The sequence below is a fragment of the Hemicordylus capensis genome, chromosome 6 (assembly GCF_027244095.1).
Source record: "Hemicordylus capensis ecotype Gifberg chromosome 6, rHemCap1.1.pri, whole genome shotgun sequence".
Lineage (NCBI taxonomy): Eukaryota > Metazoa > Chordata > Lepidosauria > Squamata > Cordylidae > Hemicordylus > Hemicordylus capensis.
Window position 1 is genome coordinate 77,570,112 of NC_069662.1, and position 27,967 is coordinate 77,598,078.

The 27,967-nt window shown below is 41.0% G+C and overlaps 1 protein-coding gene across 1 annotated transcript in view; it reads right to left on the minus strand.

Annotated features, from left to right (window-relative positions):
• Nucleotides 1-27,967, minus strand: part of ABCA13 (ATP binding cassette subfamily A member 13) — a 293,809-nt gene that overhangs the window by 202,567 nt on the left and 63,275 nt on the right. The window contains exons 15-21 of the mRNA XM_053266156.1: nucleotides 26,857-27,163; nucleotides 23,433-23,547; nucleotides 14,515-14,844; nucleotides 10,527-10,596; nucleotides 9,741-9,875; nucleotides 9,312-9,449; nucleotides 1,265-1,451 (exon numbers count right to left, since the gene is read on the minus strand). Of these exons, the coding sequence (XP_053122131.1) occupies nucleotides 1,265-1,451; nucleotides 9,312-9,449; nucleotides 9,741-9,875; nucleotides 10,527-10,596; nucleotides 14,515-14,844; nucleotides 23,433-23,547; nucleotides 26,857-27,163 (1,282 nt within the window). The remainder of the gene's footprint in view (nucleotides 1-1,264; nucleotides 1,452-9,311; nucleotides 9,450-9,740; nucleotides 9,876-10,526; nucleotides 10,597-14,514; nucleotides 14,845-23,432; nucleotides 23,548-26,856; nucleotides 27,164-27,967) is intronic.

Below are 27,967 nucleotides of genomic sequence, written 5' to 3' on the forward strand. Positions count from 1 at the left end.
ACACTGGTTTAGCACCTCTGTAAGAATTAGGTCTTTGAGGGATATCATAGAAAAGATTTGTTTTTTATTGCAAGACACTTACTCAGGATGCAGTCTTGTGCACTTTCCTGAGAGTAAGCCCTCTTGTACATAGAAAGACTTATGTGTGTCTGTGTGTGTTTGCGCACACACAAACGCATGCGCACACACAAAAGATTGGGCTGCCTATTTTTTCTGATTGTAAAAAATCATAGTTGGAAATCAGGATGAATCAGTACCCTATTCATATGCTATGTTCAACACATGTACAATTTGTGTTCAGTGTGTACATGTACAGATCTGTACACACGTACACTAATTCATACATCATATTCAGTGCACATGCAGTAGTTCACTTCCTATCTGTATGCTGCATTTGAGAGGGCCTGCAGCAGGTTCACTTTTAATATGACTGCATACCATTCACCTCAAAACATGTACATGTGTACAGATGCATGTATAATGTAATATCTGAATAGGGCTAGTGTGGTGCAATGAACAGAGTGCTGGATTTGCTCCAGAGAGACCAGAGTTGAAAACTTTGCTTAACCACAAAGCTCATAAGATGAGACTCTGATCATGGCTCCTCCACTAACAGAGATCTGGTTGGCTGGGACTAGAGACAGAGCCTTTTCGGTTGTGGCCCCTCAGCTTTGGAACACCCTACCTGATGAGCTTCTCCATGCTCCCTCCCTCAGTGTTTTTAAAAAAACAACTAAAAGCACATCTTTTTAAAGAGGCTTTTTAATGCTCTATCTTTGGTTATATCTGCTAGGTTCTTTAAGTTTTTAGTTTTTATAATTCTCCATTTTTAGCTTTTAAAATAACGTTTAATTTGAAACCTAATTCTGATTGTGGTTTTAGCCGGGACTTTGTCTACTTAATTTGGTTAACTATATTAGTTCTATTTTACATTGTATCTATTTTATTGTTGTGAGCCACCCTGAGCAGTAAAGTACTGGAGGAGCAGGGTATAAATATTTGTAATAATAATAATGATAATAATAATAATAGCAGCAGCAGCCTTGGGCAATTATTTTTCAGCATATCCTATCTTATCAGGTTGTTGGAAAGATAAAATGGATGCTTTTCAAGCAAGCTGCTCTCCAAGCACCTTGGAGGAAGGATGAGATACCATTCTGATAAGTAAACAAATATAAAAGGAGATGGAGATTGTCTGCCAACACAAGAAACATACCAAGAAAGCTAAACTATGTAATAACCCATCATTAAACAAGAAACGTACATGACTGTTGTCTTTCCAGCTCCATTCGGACCCAGGAGAGCTGTGATCTGACCTTTGTAGAAAGCAAGACTAAGATCTTTAACAGCAATCTTGTTGCTCTCAGAGTACGCCTTGGTAAGTGACATCAACACAACTCCTACTGGGTTTTCTTCTTCACTACACCTTTTGTCCTCTTTTGGAAGGGAACCTGAAACAGCAAAAAATATATGGATTTGACCAGAATAAAAAATAGATAGTACAACTTCTTCGGATGAAATAGACAGTACAACTTCTTCTGATGAACATTAAGGACTATGAAGTACTAGATAAAGGGAGGTTTCAAAATATAATAATACATTGTGAGTGCAGACCCATTAGTGATTATTTATTTATTTATATTCTAAAAACAATTTAAAACAAATCAAAAAAACAGTCTAAAATTTAAAAAGTTTAAAAGCCTGAGTAAAAAGATGAGTCTTCAAACACTTTTTTAAAGCTGCTAGAGATGGGGAGACACTTATTCCCAGGGGAAGCGTGTTCCAAAGTCTCAGGGCGACAACAGAGAAGGCCCAATCCTGGGTGGCCACCAGGTGACATGAAGGTAGCCACAGACGAGCCTCTCCTGATGTATGCAGTGGACGATGGGGATCATGCAGAAGAAGACTGCATTGATTGTCAAAAGATTGTCAAATGGTCATCAAAGCTTGCAAATTATATACACAATTGTGAGGGCGGGGGGAAGTACATGCCTCACAAAACAAATAAGGAAATGATACAAATCAAGCATTAGAATCCTGAGGATCACGGGGTTAGACAGAAAATCTCAAAATCCAGAATGTGAATGTGTGATGTCTTTATAGGGAGGCTTCCAGTGCAACTATTTCAAGTTCATAGTGCTAGAGTGCAAGAAAGTTGCCAGCTCCTGATGGCTTCGACTCTTAGCACCAGCAACTCTATTGACCACTAGGGGCATTAGGGGTAGAGAGAGCCACTAAGGGCATTGCCCTTCTGACCATGTTTCTCTACTCTGATTCCCTTTTGTTAGACTGAGAGTCCCAGCCATTTTGTTTGTTTGTGTCTATGTAAACGGCTTTGGAAATTTCTGTTGAAAAGAAGTGTATAAATATTTTTCGTATTCATTTCATACTCTCACCTGAGGGAGGCAGACTTCCTTCTTCTCCCTGCCCTGTATGTTGCTAGCAATGAGGCAGGTAGGTCTAAATTAATCTCCTTGGTGGATTTTCTAAACAAATTACTTTATTGGAAACTTTAACTCCATGTCTTGAGACAGTATTAATTAGCAGGGCTCCCTTACCTGTGCACTACCACTGTAGCTGGGGCAGACAAAGAAATTCTCCTCTTGAGCTCCCTAACAGGTTTTTTGCCCTGCCATTGGCAGCAAGGGAGCCCATAATGCAGTTTACAAATGACATAAATAACCATTAGTTAGCATAAATCAGTATCAATATGTAACAGATAAAAACCAGATTATATCAATAAATAAAGTGGGTTTTTGTTTTTGTTTTTTTGATAAAAACACACTTACCCAAATACTGCAATACAAGACAAAATTCACCTAAGACCCTCACCACCCTCCAGAAATAAATAAATAAAAGTTTTTGATATTCATCTAAAAACACAAATAGTTGACACCTGCCCATATCTTTAAACTCTAGTTTTGTTAAATGTTTACACACTACTGAACTACATCAGAGTTGCTTTTCTGTGAGCATTTTCCACATGGCTGGTGGAATGTTTAAACAACCCAACCATGTGGGCAAGGGCTGATTCTGTGACTGAGACCCTGGGATCTGTGCATAGAAAAGCAACTGCCAATCAGCTCCGAGTACATGTAAAGGGCCCCACAATGGGAGAAACAACTGCTGCAGAACATGTCAACCCCCTATCCCTTTGTCTAAATTCCTGCCCTGCCTGCCATGTGGGATAGGGGGGTCATGTATCCCGTTTGTCACAGCAAACAGAACAGGCAAAGAGACTGGCAGGGCAGCATGGCAAGTCTCCATCCTTTCCATGCTGACTGAGGTGAATGTGTGCTAAAGAGTAGGATGTGCAAACCAGTTCGCTATCAAACCAGTTTGATATCGAACCAGTTCAGTTCGAAGGCTCAATGTCAAGCCAAAATAGCCCCCAACCTGTTCGGGGGGGGGGGATCAAAGTTTTTTAAAAAAATATTTTACTTACCCCCTCAGGAGGGCTTTTCCAAGGCCATGGGGAGTCTCCAGAGGTTCCACTACCCCCCTCTGTCGGCCTCTGTTATGCCTTAAATCACCAGGTTGGAGCAGTCTCTGGCCCTTTCTGGGACTTTCCCCTGTCAGAGTGGCCATTTTTGAGGCCACCGTGCATGTGCAATGGGCCATGGGTCATGGCCCAGGCCATGCTGAGGCCCATTGCACATGTGTGGTGGCCTCCAAAATGGCCACCACGATGGGGGAAAGACCCGGAAAAGGCTGAAGACTGCCTGAACCAGGCAATTTAAGGCATAACAGAGGCCGGCGGGGGGGACACCTCTGGGGACCCCCCCCCATGGCCTCAGAGAAGCCCCTTAAAAGGGTGTGTGTGTGTGTGTGTGTGTGTGTGTGTGTGTGTGTGTGTGTGTGTGTGGAGAGAGAGAGAGAGAGAGAGAGAGAGAGAGAGAGAGAGAACCTCCCCAAACCAAACCAGGGGAGGGTCAAGGAGGGCAAAACTTCTGTGTGCTGGTTTTGTGCACACCACTACTAAAGAGGCAGGCTTCCACCACAAAGTTCCTCTTTTTTCACGTCAAACAGCTGTAAGAGCCCAGTCCTGATAGGGCCTGTGGCATACGGGGGGTGGGGGTGGGAGTTGATTCTCTCTCCTCACATCATTATCCCACCCAAAATCCACCCTCCCCACATAGTGCAGGGAGCAGAATTTGCTATTAAAAAAAAAAAAAGCCCATTTGAGAGAGGCACTTTTCAGTAGGAAAAGGGCACAAGGAGAAAGAGTTTTCATCCTCCCCCCAATGCGATCTGGTCCTGATCAATATTGACCCCCTGCAGTTGTTTCAGATGAAAGAAAAGTCAGTTCCAGTAGGAAGCATGCCTTTTCATGCTTAACAAATATGACCCTCTGAGCTTCTAGAGAGATGTGGACCACCTCTGCACAACAACTTGGCAATACGAGATAGGATCCATTAAGACTGTGTGTGTGTGTGTGTGTGTGTGTGTGTGTGTAATGACATTTATTCCTTGCTCTTGTTTTGGAGTGGATGGCAGGGCATGCCTTCCCCTTTGTTATAATTCTTTCTCTTCTCTCTTTCTTGCACAGAATTAAATAACCTACTAGTTGCTAACAGAAATTGTGCTAGCCTATTAGATAACATAAAAGTGGTGAGAAGAAAGGGACTTCTGATCCCACTATCACTGGAATGGTAACAGATGTTTTTTCCTCCTGCCACAGGAGTAATATTATAAATATTATAAACACAACTAATAAATTGCATTCTAAGCTCAAAGACAACCAAGGCGATGTGCAAACTTAAGAGTTAGAAGAATTGTACCCCAGTCAATAAATCAACACTGAATGAAAAGGGATGTGAAAGAAATGAATCAGTTGTTTCAGGTACTGATATTCTTCTGATTCAGAGTCCAAATCTGTCATTGAAGCTGTCATTTAACAGGTATATTTTTGCATGGAAGCAGTAGATCTCTAGAGGCTTTTGGAGTTTGCTCTGTACAGGTACAGCAATAACAACATAAAAGTCTCTTGGATGGATGGCTTGCACCCCTGACCTCTTCTATAAATGAGGGAGCCATTTCAAGGGAAATTGACTTTCATCTTATTAGAGAGGATTCATATCACACCAGAGTGGAGGCGGGCAACACGTGTCTCTTTGTCCACAGACATTTAATGAAAAAATATGGAAGAAGATTGTGTTATGCTGAGAAAAAAAAATCTAATTTTAAGCAGAGAAACCTGTAGACACCCAGTACATAGCAAAGTACAGACACAGAACAAAAACATGAGAAAATTGGTTACAGGAAGTGGCAGCACAGAAAAAAAGACAAAAAAGTGTTCTTAAAATGTGAATCTAGTAAAGAGCATCAAATGGGGTCCCATAACAAAATATTGCAGTGTATTCTCAGTTCCTAACAGGAGTCCTTCTGTTCAGAGCTACAAGCACTTTGGAAAAGAGGACTTTTAGAACAATTCATGCTCATGAGGGAGGGGAAGTTTTAAAGAAGTTACTTCTCTGCATAGTTCCTTCAACCCACATTAGAACACAAGTCTAGGCTCAGCCCAAAATACTTGTGGCATTAGCTACAGGAACAAATAGAAAACCTTTGATATGAGCTTTATTTCGTGATCTGCCAAAGCTCTTTTGGATCTGTCCCCTGACCCACCCAGATCCCAGCATATTTGAAAACAAACATTGGCATCTCCAAACATAAGGAGATTATAGAAACTTTGATAACTGATATACTCAACTGCAGGTATACTGTTAGCATGCTAAGGCATCTGTTAGAAAAATTAACACACCCAAAAGCAAGGAAATACAGAACTCTGAGCAGTTCCTGCCATTAGTGATCATCATTATAGTCTCAATTCAGAACTGCAGAATGTGGGAATAAAAAGAACCTCTAGCTTGTCCTATTAAAATTTTTATTGATATCATACCTAATATTTGCAAATGATTAAATAAATTCATGTTCCAATGCTTACATACAACCCCTGCTAAATGGGCAAAGAGGCACCTTTTACCGTGGTGATTCTCTTTATTTAGTAGGGGGAGAGTAACTGGCCCTGTCCAACCCCAGCGCAGTACTTCCAGTGACTGTTGCTGGTATTTATCTTATATTTCTTTTTAGAATGTGAGCCCTTTGGGGACAGGGTTCCATATTATTTGTTTGTTGTTTCTCTGGGTAAACTGCCCTGTAGGGATGTGCGAACAGGTCCGAAGTCGAACCGGTTCGAATTTGAACCAGGGTGGTTCGAAGGTTCGAATTTGAACCGAACCAGCCATCAGGTTCAAGCTGCAGGTTTGAATTCGAACCGAACCAGGGGGTGGTTCGATTCTAACTGGTTCGAACTGGTTCGGACATCCAAAAATTGGTAGGATGGTAGCTGGTTAGCAACCCATGGGGGTGATTGGCACCCTCTTTGCACTAGACCACCACTCACTCTGGGCCACCCCAGCACCCCACAAGTGGCTTTAAGGTTTTTCTCCATAGGGAAGAATGGAGGTTTCAGCAGCCCCATAACTGCACTTGGGGGCTGCTGGGGTGGCCAAGAGCAAGGGTGCCAACCACCTCCATGGGTTACTCACCCATGGGGTACTGGGTTTTGTTGTTTCTGAAGTGTTCTGAGTGTAGATTCTTTGGTAGCATATAAGATTTTCAATGACAAACCATGAATCCACTCTCATCTGCTAACCTTAAAGACACATAAACTTCAAAAATCACTTAAAAATCAGCCCTTTGCCCAATTCCTTTCAAATAATTCTGATAGCTACCTGGCCCCCCTTGGGCACTACCACCCACCACACTTTGCTCTAGGCCACCCCTTTCTCCCCCACATGAAGCTATACATTTGCTGCAATCCTCATTATTCTCTATGAGGAATTCCAAAATAATTTTAAAATTCACCAATAATCAGAGGAGTGTTTGATTGCCTTGGAACTTTGTGGATAATAGGCACCCCTGGTTGTCTACCACCCACCCCACATTTGTGCCCCTAGGTGCTCCACAATAGAGGATATGGATTGGTTCAGGTCCCATTATACCCTATGAGAAAAATAATTAAAAATATTCATAAAAAATCACAGGGGTGTCAGAATGCTTCGGGGTTTGCATGGTTGTTGGCACCCATGGGTGCTCCACAATAGGAATAATGGACTGGTTCGAGTCCCATTATACCCTATGAGAAAAAATAAAAATAATTTCCAAAAATTCATTTAAAAAATCGTACGAGTGTCCGATTGCTTTGGGGTTTGGGTGGCAGGTACCCCTGGGTGCCAGCTACCATCCTACAAATTTTTTGATGTCCTAACTGGTTCAAACAAGTTCAAACCAGTTCAAAACATTTCAAATTTGAACCGAACCAGGGGGAGGTTCGAGCAAAACCAAAACTGAACAACCCCCTCCTGGTCCAAAACTGGTTCGAATTCGAACCAAACTGGGCAAACTGGTTTTGTGCACATCCCTACTGCCCTGAGCCATTTTTGGAAGGGCAGTATAGAAATTGAATTAATAATCATCATCATCATAAATAATAATAATAATAAAATTGGTGGGACCATAAAATTGAAAATGTTGTAGAAAATGAAGATGCAAAAATATTATGGGACTTCCAACTACAAACAGACAAACATCTTCCACACAATACACCAGATATAACTGTAGTCGAGAAGAAAGAAAAACAAGTTAAAATAATCGAAATAGCAATACCAGGTGATAGCAGAATAGAAGGAAAATAAATAGAAAAAACAACAAAATACAAAGATCTACAAATTGAAATTGAAAGGCTGTGGCAGAAAAAGACCAAAGTAATCCCAGTGGTAATTGGCGCTCTAGGTGCAATTCCAAAACAACTTGAAGAGCACCTCAACACCATAAGGGCCACAGAAATCACCATCAGCCAATTACAAAAAGCAACTTTACTGGGAACAGCCTATATTCTGCAACGATATCTATAATAACAGCAACAACATTCATAATAAAATTCTGGCATCCCAGGTCCTTGGGAAGGATTCGATGTCTGGATAAAACAAACCAGTCAATAACACCTGTCTGACTGTGTAAACAAGAAATAATACATGGTATTTTTTAGATCCTGACCCTTTGCAATAACTTAGCACTGATGTAACTATAATAAAACTTAGCTTTTAGCACTGATTGAACTACAAATGAGCAGATGTCTTCCATGAATATGGGCTCACCACCAGGGGTTGCTTGCCCGCTGCCTCTTCCTCTTGCTGAGCCCCCAGGTCCCAGCTGCACTGCAGTCTCCCCTCCCCTCCCTCCCCAGGCTGCTACCACTGCTTCTGTGCAGGCTGCGTTCAGGAGCTGTGGAGGCTTCCAAGGTTTTGCCCAGATGCTGTGCTAGGCCAAGACATCTTTATACTGAGCAGTGGCTGGGCAAACCTGAGGAAATTGCCATGGCTCCTGGAAGCTTAGAGGTCACTGTGGAGACATGGAGGCAGTGCAGGCAGAGGCCAAGCAATGAGGGGAGAGAGGCAGTAGCTGGGCCGCCACAAAGGTGGCTGGTGAGGAGGTAGCCACTGAGCCAGAGCAGGTGAGCTGGGGGTGGCTGCCAGATTTTGAATACAGGCCAACATGGGGGAGTTTTGAGTCTGTTCCAGGGTTCATATGGGTTGACAGTGAGGCCCAGCAGGATTGGCCAGCACCCTTTGTGCTCTAGAACAGGGGTCTCCAACTTTGGGTGCCACATGCTGTTGGATTGCAACTTCCATCATCCCCTGTCACAATGCCAAAAACCCAACAACATCTGAGGACCTAAGGGTGGGGTCCCCTGCACTAGAACATGCCTCAGAATCTTATGCTACATACAGGAGTTACTCAGTGGTCAAACAGTGTCGAAAGTGTTCTCTAAAGGGTGGAAAATGTGAAAATCACTATTTAGTGCCCCCCCCCGGTTAATCAATAGCTATTGGTCATAACTATGCTTCATACATAGTAGCAGATGCAGAGGACAAACAAAAGGGGAGGGCTGCTGTCTTCATGACCTTATGTTTGAAATTTCCACAATTATGTATTTCTAATGGTTAAATGAGATTAAGCATCTAAAGAAGTATTTCAAATGTATGCAACAAGGCCAGGCAATTTTACAGTAACATGGTGAATGGAAATTCAAGGATTTTAAGGACCCTGAACCAGTTCAGCACAGCTATGGTATAACATAACTCTAACCAGATGTTTCACTAAAAATAACAGTTAATTAAAAAAAATTAACAAGATTAAACTCACACACACGTTAAGAATGCAGAAGCAGCCCCAGAGGAAGATAGCTGCTAAACCAATAAGTCATACAGCAAAATATAAGAAGACTAAGAAGAATTTGCTTAGCACACCTATTTCTGGGAAGTTTTTATTGAAGAAAAACATTGTAGGTTTTAGATAAGATAGCTTTTTGCTTCCAGCACTGCATGTGGTTTTCCAGTAAGAGAGAGTAAAAGGGAAGTACCAGGATCGTCTCAACCCAAACTTTCCTAGAAGTGAAATAAAATAATAGAATCAAATATTTGTGACTATATTTTAAGACAAAATTTTTAAAATATCATGGAAAATATTCTTTTAAAATATTTTAACCCTATCTTAAGGTGTAGATATAATTTATTATTGTATGTAGAAGAGATGGCCAATAATTGGGTGTGTGTGTGGAAAACAAGCCACAGGCACAGCTCATTTGCCCTCTTCTCATCTTCTTCATGCCCGGCGAAGCTGCTTGTCTCCTTCCCTGCTTGCTCCACCACAACGTATATAAATCCCCCCGATCTTACCAGGAATTATATTGCTGAAATACCATCCAATAATAAAATACAGGATGGAATCAAAAAGAATCATCCCGCATGCCCATCCAAAGGTCATGGATCCTCCTTGTGTCAAGGGCTGGTATATGTTGCTCCAGTGAATTCCTAGTAATAATACAAGTAAAATCTAATCTGTACAAGGCAGTTTGCTCATAAAAAACTCAATGCCATGTATTAATGCTGCTGCATGCAGTCTAGAGAAAATTAGTTGTGCTTAACTCCCAGTGAAACAAATGCCAATAAACCACAGGTAAATGTTTCTATCCCATTTATTTCAGTATCTCCTTGAACACTGCACCTGTTCAAGTGGTCCAGGAATAATGTGGCTGACAATACCTCCTTTCAACCTTGAGACACTGGAAAGAATGTGCAGCATTCAGGACAATGTCCTACATTTCCGATTTGATGGCCAATTCAGTCCCCATACCCATTTTTTCAGAGGGGCGGAAACAAAAAATGTAATATGGCATCTGAAGCAAGACCCCTCTCAAACACTTTACTGGTGTGTAAACAAAGAATAGGCTGTAATATTCAACCAGAAAATGTTCTCAGTGCAAGCACTATATTTCAACTGCAGAAATTCCTAGGATTTGAGCAGTGCCAAGATAAAAGACCATCCGAGAGCCTCATATTTTATAAATATCATAGGTAACATTCATATGTTTGTTATTCCCAGAAGGATGCAGCCCCATATAGCAGCTCCAGTTCCAAAAAGATTCCACAGTGCTCGGATTGTTTTGTAGCAAACAACCTTACCTATTTCTTGACCTTCAAATAAGGTAAGCAAAAACACTCCTTGCCCAAAAGCAGTTGTAGAAAGGAAGCACTGCAGGGGAGGAAATGAAATGGGCGACATGACATAATTAATACCACATAAAGGTGCTTTGAATGACAAGAAATGGTTTCACCTTCAAATTAGAAAAACAAAAACAAAAAACCCCAAAACCCAGCAGCCAAGCAATGGATCTCTCAGTAACAATGGCTCAGTCTTTATTACCTTTTGGAACCTAAAAATATGCTGTTCTTTTTTACAGAAATATTCTTGCCAAAATGAGAGATCAAGGGGGCAGGTCAATCAATTCCTGAAAGAGAGTTAACCTTATGGAGAGAAATATAAATCTATCCACACTTTATAGCTATATAATGCATAACATTGAAGAAGTGTGTGAGGTAATCTATTTTCTCACACAAGAGGCAGGCATATGAGATGCATGTACTCTGAAATGGGCAAAGTATGCCAGTGCTAAGCAACATTTCATAATTTCACAAGGAAATTGAAATGGGACCACTGCTGTATCAAAAGAGGGCAAAATATAAAAGTGCAGAATGTATGGTGCTGTATTCAATAGCGATGAAATAATTTAAGTATATGGATGGGATAAGGGGAACACTAAAATGTATGGAAGGAAACAAACCATTAAAAAAAAGGAGTCCAGTCAAATATGAGACATACAACAACCAGTACACTTATAGTCATGAATTTAACAGCTGAACTTTTCCAGGCAACTTTACCAGCCATGATGATTTCTCAGAAATTAATTCAGGGGAAGGGGTTTGTTGTTGCTGTTGTTTTACTAGAAACATCTTATGCACACATCCCATTGGTGAACCCAAGGTGGCTCTCTTGTAGCTCCTTTTCATTTCAGTGGAGCTTCTCTAGGACACATTCCTAGTCTGGACATTCTTTGATTTATGGCATTTTTTATATTGCAATTTTCCTCACATTCATTTTTCTATCTGAGAAACTTTCAGGACTTTCTAGAATGTTGAGGGCACAGAGATAGGATGGTAATAGAGACTACTAATCTCGTTGTCTGGAGAAAGGAAACTCTTCTCCTGTCTTTGCTGCTACTTTTTGTGCTGTGGAAGAGGGTGAGGATATTAATGCCACCCAATTATAGCTCTGCTAAAAATCTGGATTTTTCCATTGTTTTCTATGAACAGCTTTCACTTTCACACTGGAGATGACAAAAATGGACTAAAGAAAAAAGAAGTCAAGCAAGCTGTATGTTGGGAATTCTCTCTGGTAGGAGAAACCCTTTTTCATTATAGCAGAGTGCACAGAGGCATAACACAGAGTAAATTAGTTAGACACACGTGTATGCTGAGAGTAAAGTAACTTGGAGCCAGTTCATAGTTTCAAATCAATATATATGGTATTTATTATAGAACTCCATTCTAGATAGGAAAGTGAGGAGTTAGGATCTCTAATCTATTTAGCTAGCTGGATGAGGATGGATTCTGCATTTTTGCACACATGGTGCAGGGGAGAGGAGCTTGCATGTTGCAAGGCAGAAGGAACAGGAAGAGAAAGGGGAGAGAGGAAGGAAGTGGCTGGAAGAAAGGAAGTGTCCCTGAGCGTAACAATCTACATTCCAAAGGGACAGTGTCAGAGCAGTAGAGAAGGGATGACCAATGTCTTGACCCTCTAGACCTCTGACTCACTAGTCTGTCCCCCACTGTCATTGAGACAACAGCACAAAGTCTTTCACTTCTAACACTGTATACGTGTCAAATCCATGGATGGGAACAGATGAGACACAGGACCGGGTCTCACGATCAGTGAGACCCGGTTCCTAGTGGTGAGCGGGAAGAGAGGGCTAAGCCCGCTCTCCCCACTCATGAGCGGGCAGGGAGCCCTGGGTGGCCAGATCGGCCGCCCACACGATGGCTGGCTCTGAGATGGAGCCGGCGGGGGCTGGGGAGCTTGGGGGCCACGAAGCCCCAGGAAGCCCCAGTATGCCCTGCGCAAGCGCGCAGGGCATACTGAGGAGACCCCCGAGCCGGGAGGCTGCTTTTAAGCCTCCTGGCCAGGGGTCTACTCGCGAGTAGCAGCAGCGCGGAGCCACAGTGCGGCTACTCATGAGCAGATAGCCCGGGTTTGCGGAGCGCTTGCTCCGCAAACCCGGGCTAAGGGGCGGGCTACAGGAGCGGGTTAGCCGCTGCAGAACCACCGGGCTCGGCTGCAAGCCTGGTGGTTCTGACGATCACAAAAATTGGGCTAGGATTTTCCTAGCCTGATTTTTGTGATTGTAAGAATAGCCCCACAGACTATTAAAGATATCAGCTGAAAAGAAAAGAATGGAAAACAAGGGAAGGGGGAGAGGGGAAGTAGCCTGCTTGAGCTCATAGCAACATATCTTGGAGGGAGGAATTAGGGTTGAGGGGGTGCTTTTTTAACAATGAAATTAAAAGGTTCTCTTCTGTGCACTATACAGAGATATTTCAGGAGGAAGAAAAGAGAAAAAGTGCCCATGTGGTGTGTGTGAGTGTGTGTGTGTGTAGGAGTGGTGGTGGTTCAGAGGAATCAGAAAGGGAAAAGGTGTCCTTTTCTCTTTCTCACTCTCCTGAACCACCACACCCCACAAATTCATACACTATATAGTTATAAAATATTGGCAACTTGCCCCAGATCTGTCCCTTGATGTTATATTATAGACAAATATAAACAAAATTTAATTTTAGACAGTGATTTTCAAACTTAATACCGTGACTGATTACTGTTGAAGCCCTGTGTGCTGCAAAGGATTCTGATGTTTAGGGTGTGCACTTAGTTTTTTGACTAGGCCTCTTAGCTGGGAGTATGATCTAGAAGACACAGTTTTGTTCTTTAGGCCTGGAGGTCAGTGGTCTCCATTATAAGCCCCAGGCGCCAGTGGAAGCCCCCATCAACCCTGAGGCTCCCTGACTAATGGTTTGTTGCTTCAGCCAAAGCTAAATACTCTGCTGAATGGCACCATTCAGATGTGGGTAGGTCCTAGGGACACCAAAGTGCATTGGGTGGTACTGCGTGATGGGTTCTACCTATCACCCAACCCACAAAAGAAATGGGCAAGTGAGCAATTAAAAAAAATAAAATTCTCCCAGAACTTCCACAGGATCATATGTGGGTTTGGGAGAAAGGTAAAAAATATATATATATATATATATATATATATATATATATATATATATATATAATCACCTGCCTGCCCATTTCTTTTGTTTGTCAGTGGTAGGTAGCACCCATCATGCCCTACTACCCAACCCACTTAGTTGCCTTAGGATTTACCCATGGGAAACAATGGGGCAATTTGAGCTCCCCATTGATCCCTATGGCTGCATCTCTCAAATCGTTTCAAGTTGTTCATCAAAACAGCGGGCAAACGGTCGCTGTTTTGATTAATTAATTCTAGTATTTGGGATTTGATTTGAGCTTGAATCGTACTGCAAAATCCAATTCATGCACATCTCTACAAAACTGGCCTTAAATGTTGTTTTGGTAATTTCAGTATACACAAGACAAACTATAAACAATAGAGAAACTCTTTTCCTAACCTTCTTTTTAAAAAATACAGTTAATATGTGTCTATATATACGAGGACTGAATAATCCTTCTTATTGTCTGTAGAGGTGCTTAGTATGATTCTCTCTGCTCCTCAATAAGTAATTCATATGTTACTAATTTGAAATGTACTGTAGTTACAAATATATAATATAAACTATAAGCTGTATGGGGCATAGCTGCCATCTGTCAATAATGGCAGTAGACATGACACACAAGGGACAGTCTATGGCCTAAATAACATCACAAATGCTACTCACCAGATAAGTACTAGTCAATATGAGGAAAGGGAGTAAAAACTATTTTTTACAAAAATAGTTGCAAAGCTGCAAAACCAAGACTAATGACAGCTAGACTCTTTAAGCACCGACCGTTTCAAACCTAAATTTAAACTGAATTCTAAAAAGAATACTTACTTACCACCACAATTTGGTTCACAAAGCTCAGTTGATTCTGAAGGACCAACAAGATGATGTAGGGCAAAAAGCTAATCATATACACCAAACTAGCACACAGGGCTGCTGTGTTGGCAGTGCTAAAGAATGCACTGAGCAAGTAGCTTAGCATGGCAATAGAAACACCAAAATCCAGGAAGAAGAGGAAGACAAGGAAGCTGTCGCTGAAGGCAAAAATGCTGCTCACTTTTAGGATGACGGTCAGAGTGCAGCTACTTATAGCAAGTACAAGAAAGTTCTCCAGAAACCAAGCTACAAAATGGGCACCTGGGTGCACACCCATAGTCTTCATATACTGTCAAAGGAGGGGAAAGGGACATAGTTAAATGAAAGAAAGCAGATTGGCAGGTACTATCCAACCTATTCAACTTCCAGAAAATGTATATTATCACCTCCCAATTGACCATATTATTACTATTATTTAAAATACTTCTATAATGTTTTTCATTAAAAAGTTCTCAAATGGTTTACATAGCAAAAGGTATGAAAAAGTGATTCCTTGTCCAAAAAGGGCTCACAGATTCAAATACACACAACAACAACAACAACAACAACAACAACAACAACGGTCGCATACATAGTTCCCTCTTTTTGTTCTCTCAACTCCCTGTGAAATTAGTTAGAGATAGTGGCAGGCCCAAAGTCTTTTGGTAAGCTTTTTGGCTGGGTAAGGATTTCCATATGTGTCTCCTAAGTGGACAATTTTTTGTAATTTCCCTCTATGGCTGCCTATGCCTCCCAAAACTATGTACCTGAGAGTTGAGGAACCTTCAGGGACATAGTTTCAGAAGGCACAAGCAACTGCAAAGGGAAGGAGGGATTGCCAAAAATCACACACCACCGCATGCAATGGAAAACATTGTTGCATTCACACAGGGTTAAACTGGCCGTTGGCCCATATTTTTCTCCCTTGATCACAGGCTATGTACAGAGACTGAACTAGAGTGGTTTGCCTAAGTAGGCCTGCTCACCTTTGGCTCCCCAGCTGTTTTTGGACTACAGTTCCCATAATCCCCAGCCACAGTGGCCAAAAGCCAGGGAGGGCTGAAGTTGAGCAGGCCTAGCCTAAGGCCATCTAGTGAATTAATTAGAGTAGTGAGATTTGAACAAGGGGCTTCTACTTTTACAGCTCTGTCACTTAGTCATTGCATTACACAAGCTTTCAACAGACTAATCTTTCTCAGTAAAGCTTCCCTCATTCTGTCAGAATAAGTGTAGTTGTTTCCACCTCACATACCAAATCAAACAACACTTTTGATTAAGGATGGCAAATTGGCAGCTTAATTGGTCTAGTGTGCAGTGCCTTTCTCTGTCACTCGGTGGACTAAACACATTTTAATCAAGGTGTGGAAACAAACAAAAATTACCTTATAGGTTCACTTTTAAAGTAAGAGCTATAATTCCACATGTGTATTTCACCGTTGATCTGCTACTTGAGGGATCTTTCAGAAAGCACATTTGTTCCCATCACAGTCAATAATGTCATTATAGGGATGTGCAAATCTATTTGAGGTTGAATCAATTCAATTTGAATCCTCTCGATTCGACCTCGAAACAAATCTGCCCAGTCACCCCTGACCAAATTCGAGCTCAAATTGAATCTCCCCAGATTTGATTCAAATCAATTCGAGATTCAAGTTTCCCTTATTCTTTCCTACTGATTCCCAGCTTTCATTCTTTTAAAAGCTACACTCTAGCCCTTGTAGAAGTGGAGTTATTGAGCAAAATGTGCGGTCACCATTTTTCAAGTGTTTAGACTCTCATGTGCCAATTACCCTCCAACCCACAAGCCAGTGGGGTACTCAGTTTATATTTTAGGAAGTTTTGAAGTGTTTAGACTCTTTGGTGTGTTATGACCTTTCCTCATAATGAATCCCTATGAGAATTCATTACACATCAGTCTAAACACTCCAAAAATTCCTAAGAAAATAAACTGTGCACCCCACTCGCTTCAGTGTTCTTTCTCTCTAAGGTGTGTGCATGTGTGCATGCACAAAATTTTTTTTTAATGTCTGCTCAGTTAATTTTAGATCCCGCTCAGGTTGAATCAGGAAGGCCACACTCTGAATGGATGTGCGAACACATAGCCTTGAGACTGGCATCCAGAACAAAACTCATTCTGCACACAAATGAAAGAAATTAAAAAAAACACTGACTAGGTTTGTGGGTTGGAGGTTGGATAAGTTGGCACATGGAGTTCCCCCACCACAAGGCAACTGAGGTACTCAGTTCATTTTTTAGGAATGTTTGAATAGTTTAGACTATTTGGTGTGTAATGAATCCTCATAGGAATTCATTATGAGGAAAGGTCATTACACACCAAAGAGTCTAAAACACTTCAAAAATAATGACCGCACATTTTGCTCCATAACGCCACTCCTACAAGGGCTAGAGCTTAGCTTCTTAAAAAATTAAAGCTAGGGGTCCTAGTTAGGGTTGCTTTGAATCCCCATTATTCCCTATGGTGGAAATATAAATAACCACTAAAAACTAAAAAAAATCATTAAAAAATCAACCAAGTGCCCCACCACACTGAAATGTGGGTTGTAGGTGGCACCCATGGGGAACTACGCACCACCCCCCTTTGGTGCCACAGACCTTTAAAAGTGAGTTGAATCAATTTGAATCAAAATCTAATCTAATCCAACTTGAATCAAATCTGATCAAATTCGAATTCGGATCAAATCTGGCTGATTGCTGGACTAGGACCAGGGAGATCCGAGTTCAAATCCCCATTCAGCCATGATACTTGCTGGGTGACTCTGGGCCAGTCACTTCTCTCTCAGCCTAACCTACTTCACAGGGTTGTTGTGAGGAGAAACTTAAATATGTAGTACACTGCTCTGGGCTACTTTGAGGAAGAGCGGGATATAAATGTAAGAAATAAAAATAAATAAATAATAAATAAACTAATAACCTCAAATCAAATTGCAAAAATCAATTCATGCACATCCCTACCTCATTATCATCTGAATCCATGTGATGCATACTTTAGAAGCCCTCACACCTAAGTAATGCTGACTTAATTTCAGAGTCAGACATAATAAGGTTGTTTACATGACCAGCCCTTCTATCCAACTCCCTGATCATGTGAGGGCAGCCTGACCATCTATAGAGCCAGGTGACAAGAACACCCAGCAGTGGAGAAATCCCCCAATGCACCATGTTTCTCACATGGTGCATTGTGGGATGTGGAAGGCTGCAGCCTACTTTCCCCCCACCCCTTCTCTGCTCACATTGTGGTCGGGTGGGTGCATGGTGCTGGAAAGCCCAGGAGCGGTGCCAGTCATGTGAGGGAAGGTAGGAAGGCTCCTGTCTTCCCTCCAGCCCTCCCCCGGCCAGGTAAGTTTGGCCATGTGAACAACCTTATGGTCTTCTGCTGCCCCTCCAGACTACAGTGGCTCCCAAGAATACAGAAATTGGTCATCCCTGCATTTTGGGTAAAATCTCACTGATTCAAAAGGGGCTAGAAACTCATATTGAAGTTAATCCAACATTAATAAATGAGATTAAAACACTTTCACAATCAGGACTGTAATCTCTCTGACCTCAGACATACTCCAATATACTATTGGAGGTTTGCTAGCTTTATTCACAGGATCTTTAATTTACATGCCCAAAGCAAGTCCCATCCTGAATGGATTGTGTGCACTTATATCTCTTCTTTTTAAAGAAAGGGTGATGATGAATAAAATGGCTGCACAGGCTTACATACAGCCCTTATTACACTATTGAATATGTATTTTAAGTGGGAATGTCATGTACAGTCTGTTGCACCGGTGTCCATAGTATTATGTGGCCATTGCAGACTGAAGGGAAGGCCATAGTTCAGCAGCAGAGCATATTAATGTAGAAGATTGCAGGTTGAATCCTTGGTATCTCCAGTTAAAAGGATCTCAGATATGAGGGTTTGGAAAGACCTTCCGCTGAGACCTAATCATAGTAGACAACACTAGGCTGGATCAACTAATGGTACACTGACTCCATATACAGCAGCTAGGCTCCAAAGCTGCTACCTCTTCCACCTCTGGGGAACAGCACTGCATAAGTATTATTATTATTATTATTATTATTATTATTATTATTATTATTACATTTATATCCCGCTTTTCCTCCAAGGAGCCCAGAGTGGGGTACTACATACTTGAGTTTCTCCTCACAACAACCCTGTGAAGTAGGTTAGGCTGAGAGAGAAGTGACTGGCCCAGAGTCAGCCAGCTAGTTTCATGGCTGAATGGGGATTTGAACATGGGTCTCCCCAGTCCTAGTCCAGCACTCTAACCACTACACCACACTGGCTCCAAATAATAATAATAATAATAATAATAATAATAATAATTATTATTATTATTATTATTATTATTATTCAACAAGGACCGAGCCAGGTACTGGAGTCCCTGGACATCTGGTGGCAAGTGGGCAACAGGACTCAGGATCTTCAGTTGAGAAACCAGGGCTGGAGATTGCAAGGTTACTGGAAGAAATGTCGCTTAACCGAAAAATATATACGAAAAATGCCAACAAGGAAATAATGATCTGCTATTACAAGTCTAGTCCAACTAGAAGAGGTTATTTAAAAAGAATGTACCAAATTTGGAAAGAGAAACATCCAGATACAGAAATAACAGAACAAAGGCTAGCAGACAGGAGAAGATTCATAATAAGAAATAAAGTATTCACAGGAGTTGAGCTGGAAGAACTGCAAAGAGCAACACAGGCTCAAGATATGGAAGAAGAATTACCACCAACTGAAGCAGTTGCTCAGGCGCAGGTGGAGGAGGTGTTGGAAATAGAGGATGCCACCGTTGCTGAACTGTTTCAAAATCAAAACCAGGCAACCTCCCCTTTGCCTTCACCTCAAAAACCCAAATGCCGTTTAACAGAAAAGCAACAAGAACTAAAGCAAAAAATAACTGAGCACATGAACCAAACAACCACCAGGGTTCAACTTCCAGCTCTAAAAACAGTTGCCAAAAAACAACTTGCTCAGGCATTAAAAGATATAAATGCTGCACTTGAAGAAATAACAACCAATAATTTGCAAGAAACAAACCAACTAACGTACAGTGCAGCAACAATAACAACACAAGAGCTCGGATATAAGATCAGTGGACCTGTAAAAAAAGAAAGTAGTACATCACCTAAATGGAAAATTAGATTAGAAAATAAAATCTCCAGGCTTAGATCAGATGCTAGTAAATTGAAAGATATGAAAGACAAGAAGCTGAAGAATGCAAACACCAAACAGTATCTGATCCAAAAATACCACCTAGATTCAAGGAAAATTAGAGAAGTCCTGGAAATAATAAAGCAGCAAATAACAGCAGTGTCAAAGAAGACTAGCAGATATGAAGCCAGAATTACACAACACAGGCAGAATCTCCAATTGCAGTCAAATCAGAGATGTTTCTACCAAAGCACAAAAGGAGAAACTGCAAGAAACCTAGAAACACCAAATAAAGAAGAAACAGTGCAATTCTGGGGGAAATTATGGGACAATCCAATAGATTGTAATTAAAAAGCAGGCTGGATGAAAGAGGTCGAAAAATGTAACCAACAAATGCAAGATATAATAATAACACCAAAATTAATAAGTGAAAGAGCAAAGAAAACTAAAAATTGGACTGTGCCAGGCGACGATGAACTGCATGGCTTTTGGCTTAAACACCTAACAAGCCTTCATAAACAACTATCAAAACAGTTCAATCACATTTTATAAGGAGGTGATATTGAACAATTGCTAACAACTGGGAAAACTCATCTCATAGTGAAAGACACAGCAAAAGGTGCAGTTCTAAGTAATTATAGACCGATAACCTGCCTGCCAACCATGTTCAAATTATTATCTGGAATAATAGCAGATGAAGTAATGCAACACTTATTAACTAACAAACAGCTTCCAGTTGAACAGAAAGGAAATTGTCCAAACACCAGTGGCACAAAAGACCAGCTGCTGATTGCCAAAATGATTTTAGAAAATTGCAAGAGAAGAAAAACAAATCTAAGTGTTGCATGGATTGACTATAAGAAAGCCTTCGACTCATTGCCTCACACATGGATACTAAAATGTTTAGAAACAACTGGTGTCAGCAAAAACATTCAGATATTTATTTAAAAAGCAATTAGCATGTGGAGTACACAGTTAACAATCAATGGTGAGACACTTGGACAGGTTAGCATTAGAAGAGGCATTTTCCAAGGGGACTCACTATTCCCTCTGTTGTTTGTAATCGCCATGACTCCACTTTCACAAATACTAAACAAAACAGGCCTCGGATACCAAACATCTAAAACATCAAGTAAAATAAACCATCTGCTGTACATGGACGATTTGAAGTTGTATGGAAAGTCCCAGTCAGAAATCGAATCACTCCTAAACACTGTCTGTATATTCAGTAGCGATATAGCAATGGAGTTTGGACTAGACAAGTGTGCTGCATTAATAATGAACAGAGGAAAAATAACAAAAACAGAAGGAATAGAACTGCCCAATGGAAGCAAGATCAAGAACCTGGAAGAGAAAGAACATTACAAATACTTGGGCATTCTCCAGGCTGATAACATTGCACACGTTGAAGTTAAAAGAAAAATTGGAAGTGACTACATCAGGAGAGTTAGAAAAATCCTAAAGTCCAAGCTCAATGGCAGTAACACCATACACGCCATAAACACCTGGGCTATACCTTTTATCAGATACATTGCAGGAATAATAGACTGGACCCAGGCAGCGCTAGAGACGCTAGATCGTAAGACCTGGAAAATCATGACCATCTGCACTCCCGAAGTGATGTCGATAGGCTATACCTCCCTCTCAGCTTAGGTGGAAGAGGAATGCTGCAAGTCCACATCAAACAGTAGAGGAGGAGAAAAGAGGCCTTGAAGAATATATCAAGGACAGTGAAGAAGATGCACTTAAAACAGTCAATAATGAAAAACTATTCAACACCAATGAAACAAAGCAGGCCTACAAGAAAGAACAAGTCAAGAACCGAGCAGAAAAATGGAGAAATAAGCCCCTGCATGGTCAATATTTGCACAATATAAGTGGAAAATCAGACATCACCAAGACCTGGCAATGGCTTAAGAATGGCAACTTGAAGAAAGAAACAGAGGGTTTAATACTAGCTGCATAGGAACAGGCACTAAGAACAAATGCAATCAGAGCAAAAGTTGAAAATTCAACAACAAACAGCAAGTGCCACCTTTGTAAAGAAGCAGATGAAACAGTGGACCACCTAATCAGCTGTTGTAAAAAGATTGCACAGACTGACTACAAAGGCATGACAAGGTAGCAGGGATGATCCACTGGAACATCTACAAAAAATACAAGCTACCTGTAGCCAAACATTGGTGGGACCATAACATTGAAAAAGTGGTAGAACATGAAGATGTAAAAATATTATGGGACTTCCATCTACAAACAAACATCTGCCACACAACACACCAGATATAACTGTAGTCAAGAAGAAAGAAAAACAAGTTAAAATAATCGACATAGCAATACCAGGGGGTAGCAGAACAGAAGAAAAAGAAATAGAAAAAAACCACAAAATACAAAGATCTACAAATTCAAATTGAAAGGCTGTGGCAGAAGAAGACCAAAGTAATCCCAGTGGTAATTGGCACCCTAGGTGCAATTCCAAAGCAACTTGAAGAGCACCTCAACACCATAGGGGCAACAGAAATCACCACCAGCCAATTACAAAAAGCAACTTTACTGGGAACAGCCTATATTTTGCGACGATATCTATAATAACCAACAGCATTGATGACAAAATTCAGCCATCCCAGATCCTTGGGAAGGACTCAATGTCTGGATAAAACAAAACAGTCAATAACACCTGTCTGACTGTGTAAACAAGAAATAATAATAGTAATAATAATAGTAATGAACCAAATCTATACAAAAGTAATCCAAAAAGAGTCATTACAATTTGAGTCCTGTAATCCTGACCCACCATTGTGAAATGGAACTTTCGTGTTTCTTGGGTAGATTTTAATAAAGCTACTATTTCAGTTATTCGGAGCATCCCCTCTCCAGTGCTAGTTAATGAACGCTTATTCCTAATGAACAGGTCATAGTTATGTTCCACAGATATCACTGGCTGGCAATCAACTCCATCACATATTTCATCCACTAAATAAAAGCCAACTGAGCCAATTATTTCAAAGTATATGCTAATACTGATAAATAAGCATCCCTCAAGAATGGACGAAAAAACAACAACCCCAACCCACTAGCAAATGGGATTCTACCTATTGGGATTTCTTTTACAAATGGGAAACGTATAGTCTTTAAGATTAAAACAGAAGCAGACATTCATACAACTAAAACTGGAGCTGATTTTGCATGTTGTCTATTTATGAACAAAACAACACACACACACACACACGACAGTCAGGTGATCCAACGTCTCTGGCAGTGGTCTTTCCTAGCAGTGTTGCCCAAGATCTTTTACCTGGAGATGAAAGGGATTGTTCTGAAGTTGGGCCCTTCTGAATGCAAATCATGTGCTCTGCACCATCCTCTTGAGTATGCTTAGCTTTCTCCATTTGATATGTATGTTTGTATTTTACTAAAAGTGTGTGTGTATGTGTGTGTGTGTGTGTATGTGGCTTCCCCAAAAGGCTCACAGACTAAAAAGAAACACACTAGCTACAGCCACTGGAGGGATGCTGTGCTGGGCTTGAATTGGGACAGTTGTTTCCCCGCTGCTGTGATAATATAAGAGAAACTCTTATATTATCATAAATATAAACTCATAAATATAAAAGAAACTCATAAATATAAGAGAAACTCCACTTTGAACAGAGCCTCTTTGCCTAGTTAGCAATCAAATTTAAGTACTTAAGTATGGGGAAAAAATGTCAGATATTTCTTACCTCCTCAAGACAAATTTCTCTCTCATAAACAAGCTTTCGTACCATACTTGCCACAGATACCATCCATGTTAACATCATTATAAGTGGAAAAAAGAAGCCAATATTATTCAAGAATCTGTAAACAGAAGTATATTTGTAAGTTCCTAAAGACAGGTTTTTAGAAGCAGAATATGCAGCGTTATTAGTATTTGTATCCTGCAAATATGTCTGTAAGAGCATTACATACATACCCTCTTTTTTCCATTGAAGATAATACGTCCTGCTTGACTTCAGTGTCTCATGTTTTAAAGTGGCAGCTCCGTTAACATAGTGTGTGCACGCCCTCCAACATCTCACCTCCATATCTCACCTCACATCTCATCTCCAACCCCAGCACAGCACTTCTGGGCATTTACCAGCCATGTACCTACATGGTGCTAACAGAGCCAGCCCTTGCCTTAGCTGCTATCTTGCTCTGCCTTCCAGTAGGGACACTGAGCACTCCCTCCTCTTCAGCTGCTGTTTACTGGTGGTGACCAAGAACTGCTTCCCACCCTATGATTCATGAGCTCTATTCGTGCCTTTAAAGGGAAAATGCATGCAGAAAACCCAAAGAAAGACAGGACACATGTGATGGATTAAACTAGGGCCACAACTTTATCATCTTTAATAAAATCTGCAACAAGGCAAAATATTTTAACTTGCTCACTCAGTAAGGGTGAGCAACTCTTCCCTGTGGGGGTCAACCTCCTAATGATAGTTACTTTTCCCAGACCCCAGCCCAAGAAGACACGTAGACATTCTTTATGGGCAAAGGGACACGTTTTATTGATTAATTAACAACAGGCAAAGGTGAACTGAACAATGGGTGATGAATCATCCCCACAAAACAGTGCGGGCCCCTAGGCATGGGCTAGGATTACTGTCATCCTAACCATTGCCACCTTGGGCGACACACCCTGGCTCAAGAAAGAGGCAGGCACACCCTGCCCCATTCCATCGAAGCCAACCACCCCCTTGAAGAGGGGACCTGGACAGCTCCAGGTATTCACCCCCCCCGGGCCTCGCAGCCCAAAGGATGGTGAAGTCCTGGAGCAGGTTTATGGCCATCAATTTCTCCTCGCACCGCCCAGGCAACAAAGGAGTGATTAACCAATCCACCTTTAAATATCCAAGGGTGCTCAACGATACTATACCTTGCTTACCCCTCAGCCCGCACTGTTACTGCCAGCGTGGCCAACCTAAAACCTAACGAACCCCTTGACTGCAGAACGGAGTAGGCGAAAAAAAACCCCAACCATGGCCAATCAGTTAAGGGCAAAAAATTCCTACTCGGCCCCAGAGGCAACCAGTCTCTAGACCCGCTCTGCAACAGGGAAGGGAGGGAGGGGACAATCCTAAACGGACTGGTCGGCTCTGGGCGTGGAACGGCCCTTTTTGGCCGAAACCACGGCCCCTAAGCCCAGCCAGCCAATCGGGACCCTTCTTGGTCCTCGTGCTGAGCTGGGCTGGGAAAAGAACCCTCCCCCCAGCACGAGGCAGTGGGGAGGGGGATTTCTCTCAGCAGTGGACAAATCAATCAGGCTTGGTGGTTGCCAGCAGCCATCCGGCCTCTAACTTCCACCTTACCACACAAATCTGTGTTGAGGGAGGGTTGACCAAGTCACCATCCCCCGAGCCCCAAAGCTCTGAGCCAGTGAGTTGAGGAACTCCCCAAAGAGGAGCCATACCCACCCACCCACCCCAAGCCACAAAATCCTAAGGTGCTGTTCCCCCATCTCCATAAGGTGCCTCCAACTGAATGAGGTATCTGGGGGTATTTATAGAGATCTGTTGCATTTTCATGGAAAGGATTGTAAGTTAAAAACTTTAAATGAAATACAAAATGTGGTAAGAGATTGGTTTCAGTACTATCAGTTAAATGAGATTTATAAGAAAGACCTTAAAGTTGGATTTGAGGATCAGATTTCGAATTTTGAGAAGTAACTATGTCAAGATGATGAAAAATTAATTTCTAAAATGTATAAATTGTTACTTTTAGAGGAGACAAGAGAGGAATTGGTTAAAACAACTATGATAAAGTGGGCTCAAGATGTTGGACATAATATAGAAATGGCAGCCTGGGAAAAGTTATGGAAGAATGATTTAAAATTCACTGCTTGTTATACTTTGAAGGAAAATTATTATAAAATGATGTACAGATGGTATTTGACACCAAAAAAACTGGCATTAATGTATAAAAATGTTTCAAACAAATGTTGGAAGTGTGGGGATTCTGAAGGTACTTTTTTTCACATGTGGTGGACTTGTGGGAAGGCTAAGGCCTATTGGGACATGATATATAATGAATTAATGAAAATATTTAAAGTGACATTTCCTAAGAAGCCAGAATCCTTCCTGCTAGGAATAACACAAGGAGAAATTTCTACAAGTAACTTAACTTTTTTCCTGTATGCTTCTACGGCAGCTAGAATAACATATGCACAGAAATGGAAGACTAATGAATTGCCTTCAAAAGAAGATTGGCTGATAAAAACTATGGCATATGCAGAGATGGCAAAACTTACAACACTGATAAAAGATCAAAGCTTAGAACGTTTCAGGGAAGATTGGAAACCTTTTTTGTTGTACTTAAAGAATTATCTTCCTAATATGGATCTTACAGCTGGATTTGAAGTTTGAAATGCAGGTTGGGTAGACTAATGGTTTTTTCTTTTTTCTTTAAGCTTTAAATTTGTGTTTTTTTAATTAATATTATAATAAGGTAAACTTTATAGTTTTTTTCACACGAAAAGAGGTGCGCAGGAAGTCCAACTGTGTTTATTATGGATGTTATGATTATTGTTAAAAATTAATAAAAATTAAATTTCAAAAAAAAAAAAAAAGAATGCCAATGAGCATCACTGCCTATCTCAGCCTGCACTCATTTGCAAGTGTGACCAAGCTGCCAATTTAGTGGCACCCACCTTCAAAACAATGCTCTAGCTTCACCAGTGTAGAATAGTGAAAAATCTTCACCCTGTACCAATCAAGTGAAGATTTTAAAAATTCCTACTCGGCCCCCAGATAGTGATTGGCTTCCACCCACTGGATATGAGTGAGTGCCGAGCTGTGTGAGAAATGAAAAGTGGGCAGGTGGGCTAGCTTTATAAAGGACTCTCCAGCCCAGCCCCCACTTGCCACAGGTGGACATGTGTCTTGTCTCTATCTGGGCTGAGGACAACCCCATATCCCCACCAATCATCTGTCACCTGTTTGGGAAAACAGAATTCCCTGTAAAGGCACCAATATAGCCTGCAAAATCAGAGAGAGAGAAAGAGGCCGAACTTAGCTGTCAAGATCTGACAGCATTTACAGATCCCAGGATCTGGCCTCAAACATAGTCATGCATATTTGTGCTTAATGTCAGAAACAGCTCCCAGTCCAATATAAGCAAACTACTTACAGGTCATTGGTGTGGCATGGATATGGCATAGCTTGAACTTGTATTCCTGTATCCAGTGTATCTACTCCAGTGTGCACTGAAATGATGGCTCTTTCGATCATGTCTTGCAGTGGAATGAAAATATGGTTATACTTGAACCCATTGGCTGGCAAGTTTTGGGGATGGGATTTCCACACTGGATTCTTGATTAGATCCGTTCTCATGCTATACAAGACACTAGTTCGAATAGTATACGAGATGTGCTTTGGGAACTCATTAACAACATTTGCTCGATCTCTCTTATGACTTGAAGTATTGAATATAATACCTAGGTGAAAGATTAATAGGGGGGAAAGGTGACTTATTTCTCACTCTATTGGGATATCAGTCTTAACCCTACATGGGCAGATTTTCTGCTTACTACAGCTGCAAATGTAATACGATGTGTTGACCCACCAATCCTGCTTCTACTTCTCACTAAAAAATTTCAAAGCATCTATGAACATTAGGATTGTCTTGCACTATCAGACCAAGCTCTACGAAGTTTAGCATTCTGTTTCCAATAGTGGCCAGCCAATTGCATTTAGTAAGTTCAGATTTACCTTCAATTTTTTCTTCAGCAACTGATATTCAGTATTATACTGCTTTTGTATATGGTAGTTTCATTTATTTATCATGGATTATAGACTCAATCCTCCATGAATTTCTTTCTAATCTTTTTTTTTTAATCTTAAATGTCTGGAATTTTCTTTCTTTCCATTATTTTGCCTTATTCTATTCTACACTGGTTTCTAGCTGTTTATGGCAACACATTTTGTAAGTGTAATTGATTCTAAAATATTTTCATACATTATGCTTAAAGCAGTTCTACTGGTAGTAATGCAACTGTAAATCCAGCATTGGCCAAAATACTCATTTGACTACAAATATTTCTCTTCTTTCTCTTTTGCACTAACAATGACCAGGTGGTTCATATAAATTGTGCTTAGGAGGTTCAAATGCAATGCAGTTTAAGTCAAAATAGTGATTTCTCAATTATAATGGCAATATTGTGCACCTTTATGAACTTCAAAGTACTTCTGACTGTCAAAAGGTTTCATGATCAGGGAAGTGCACATTTTAGTATTACTTA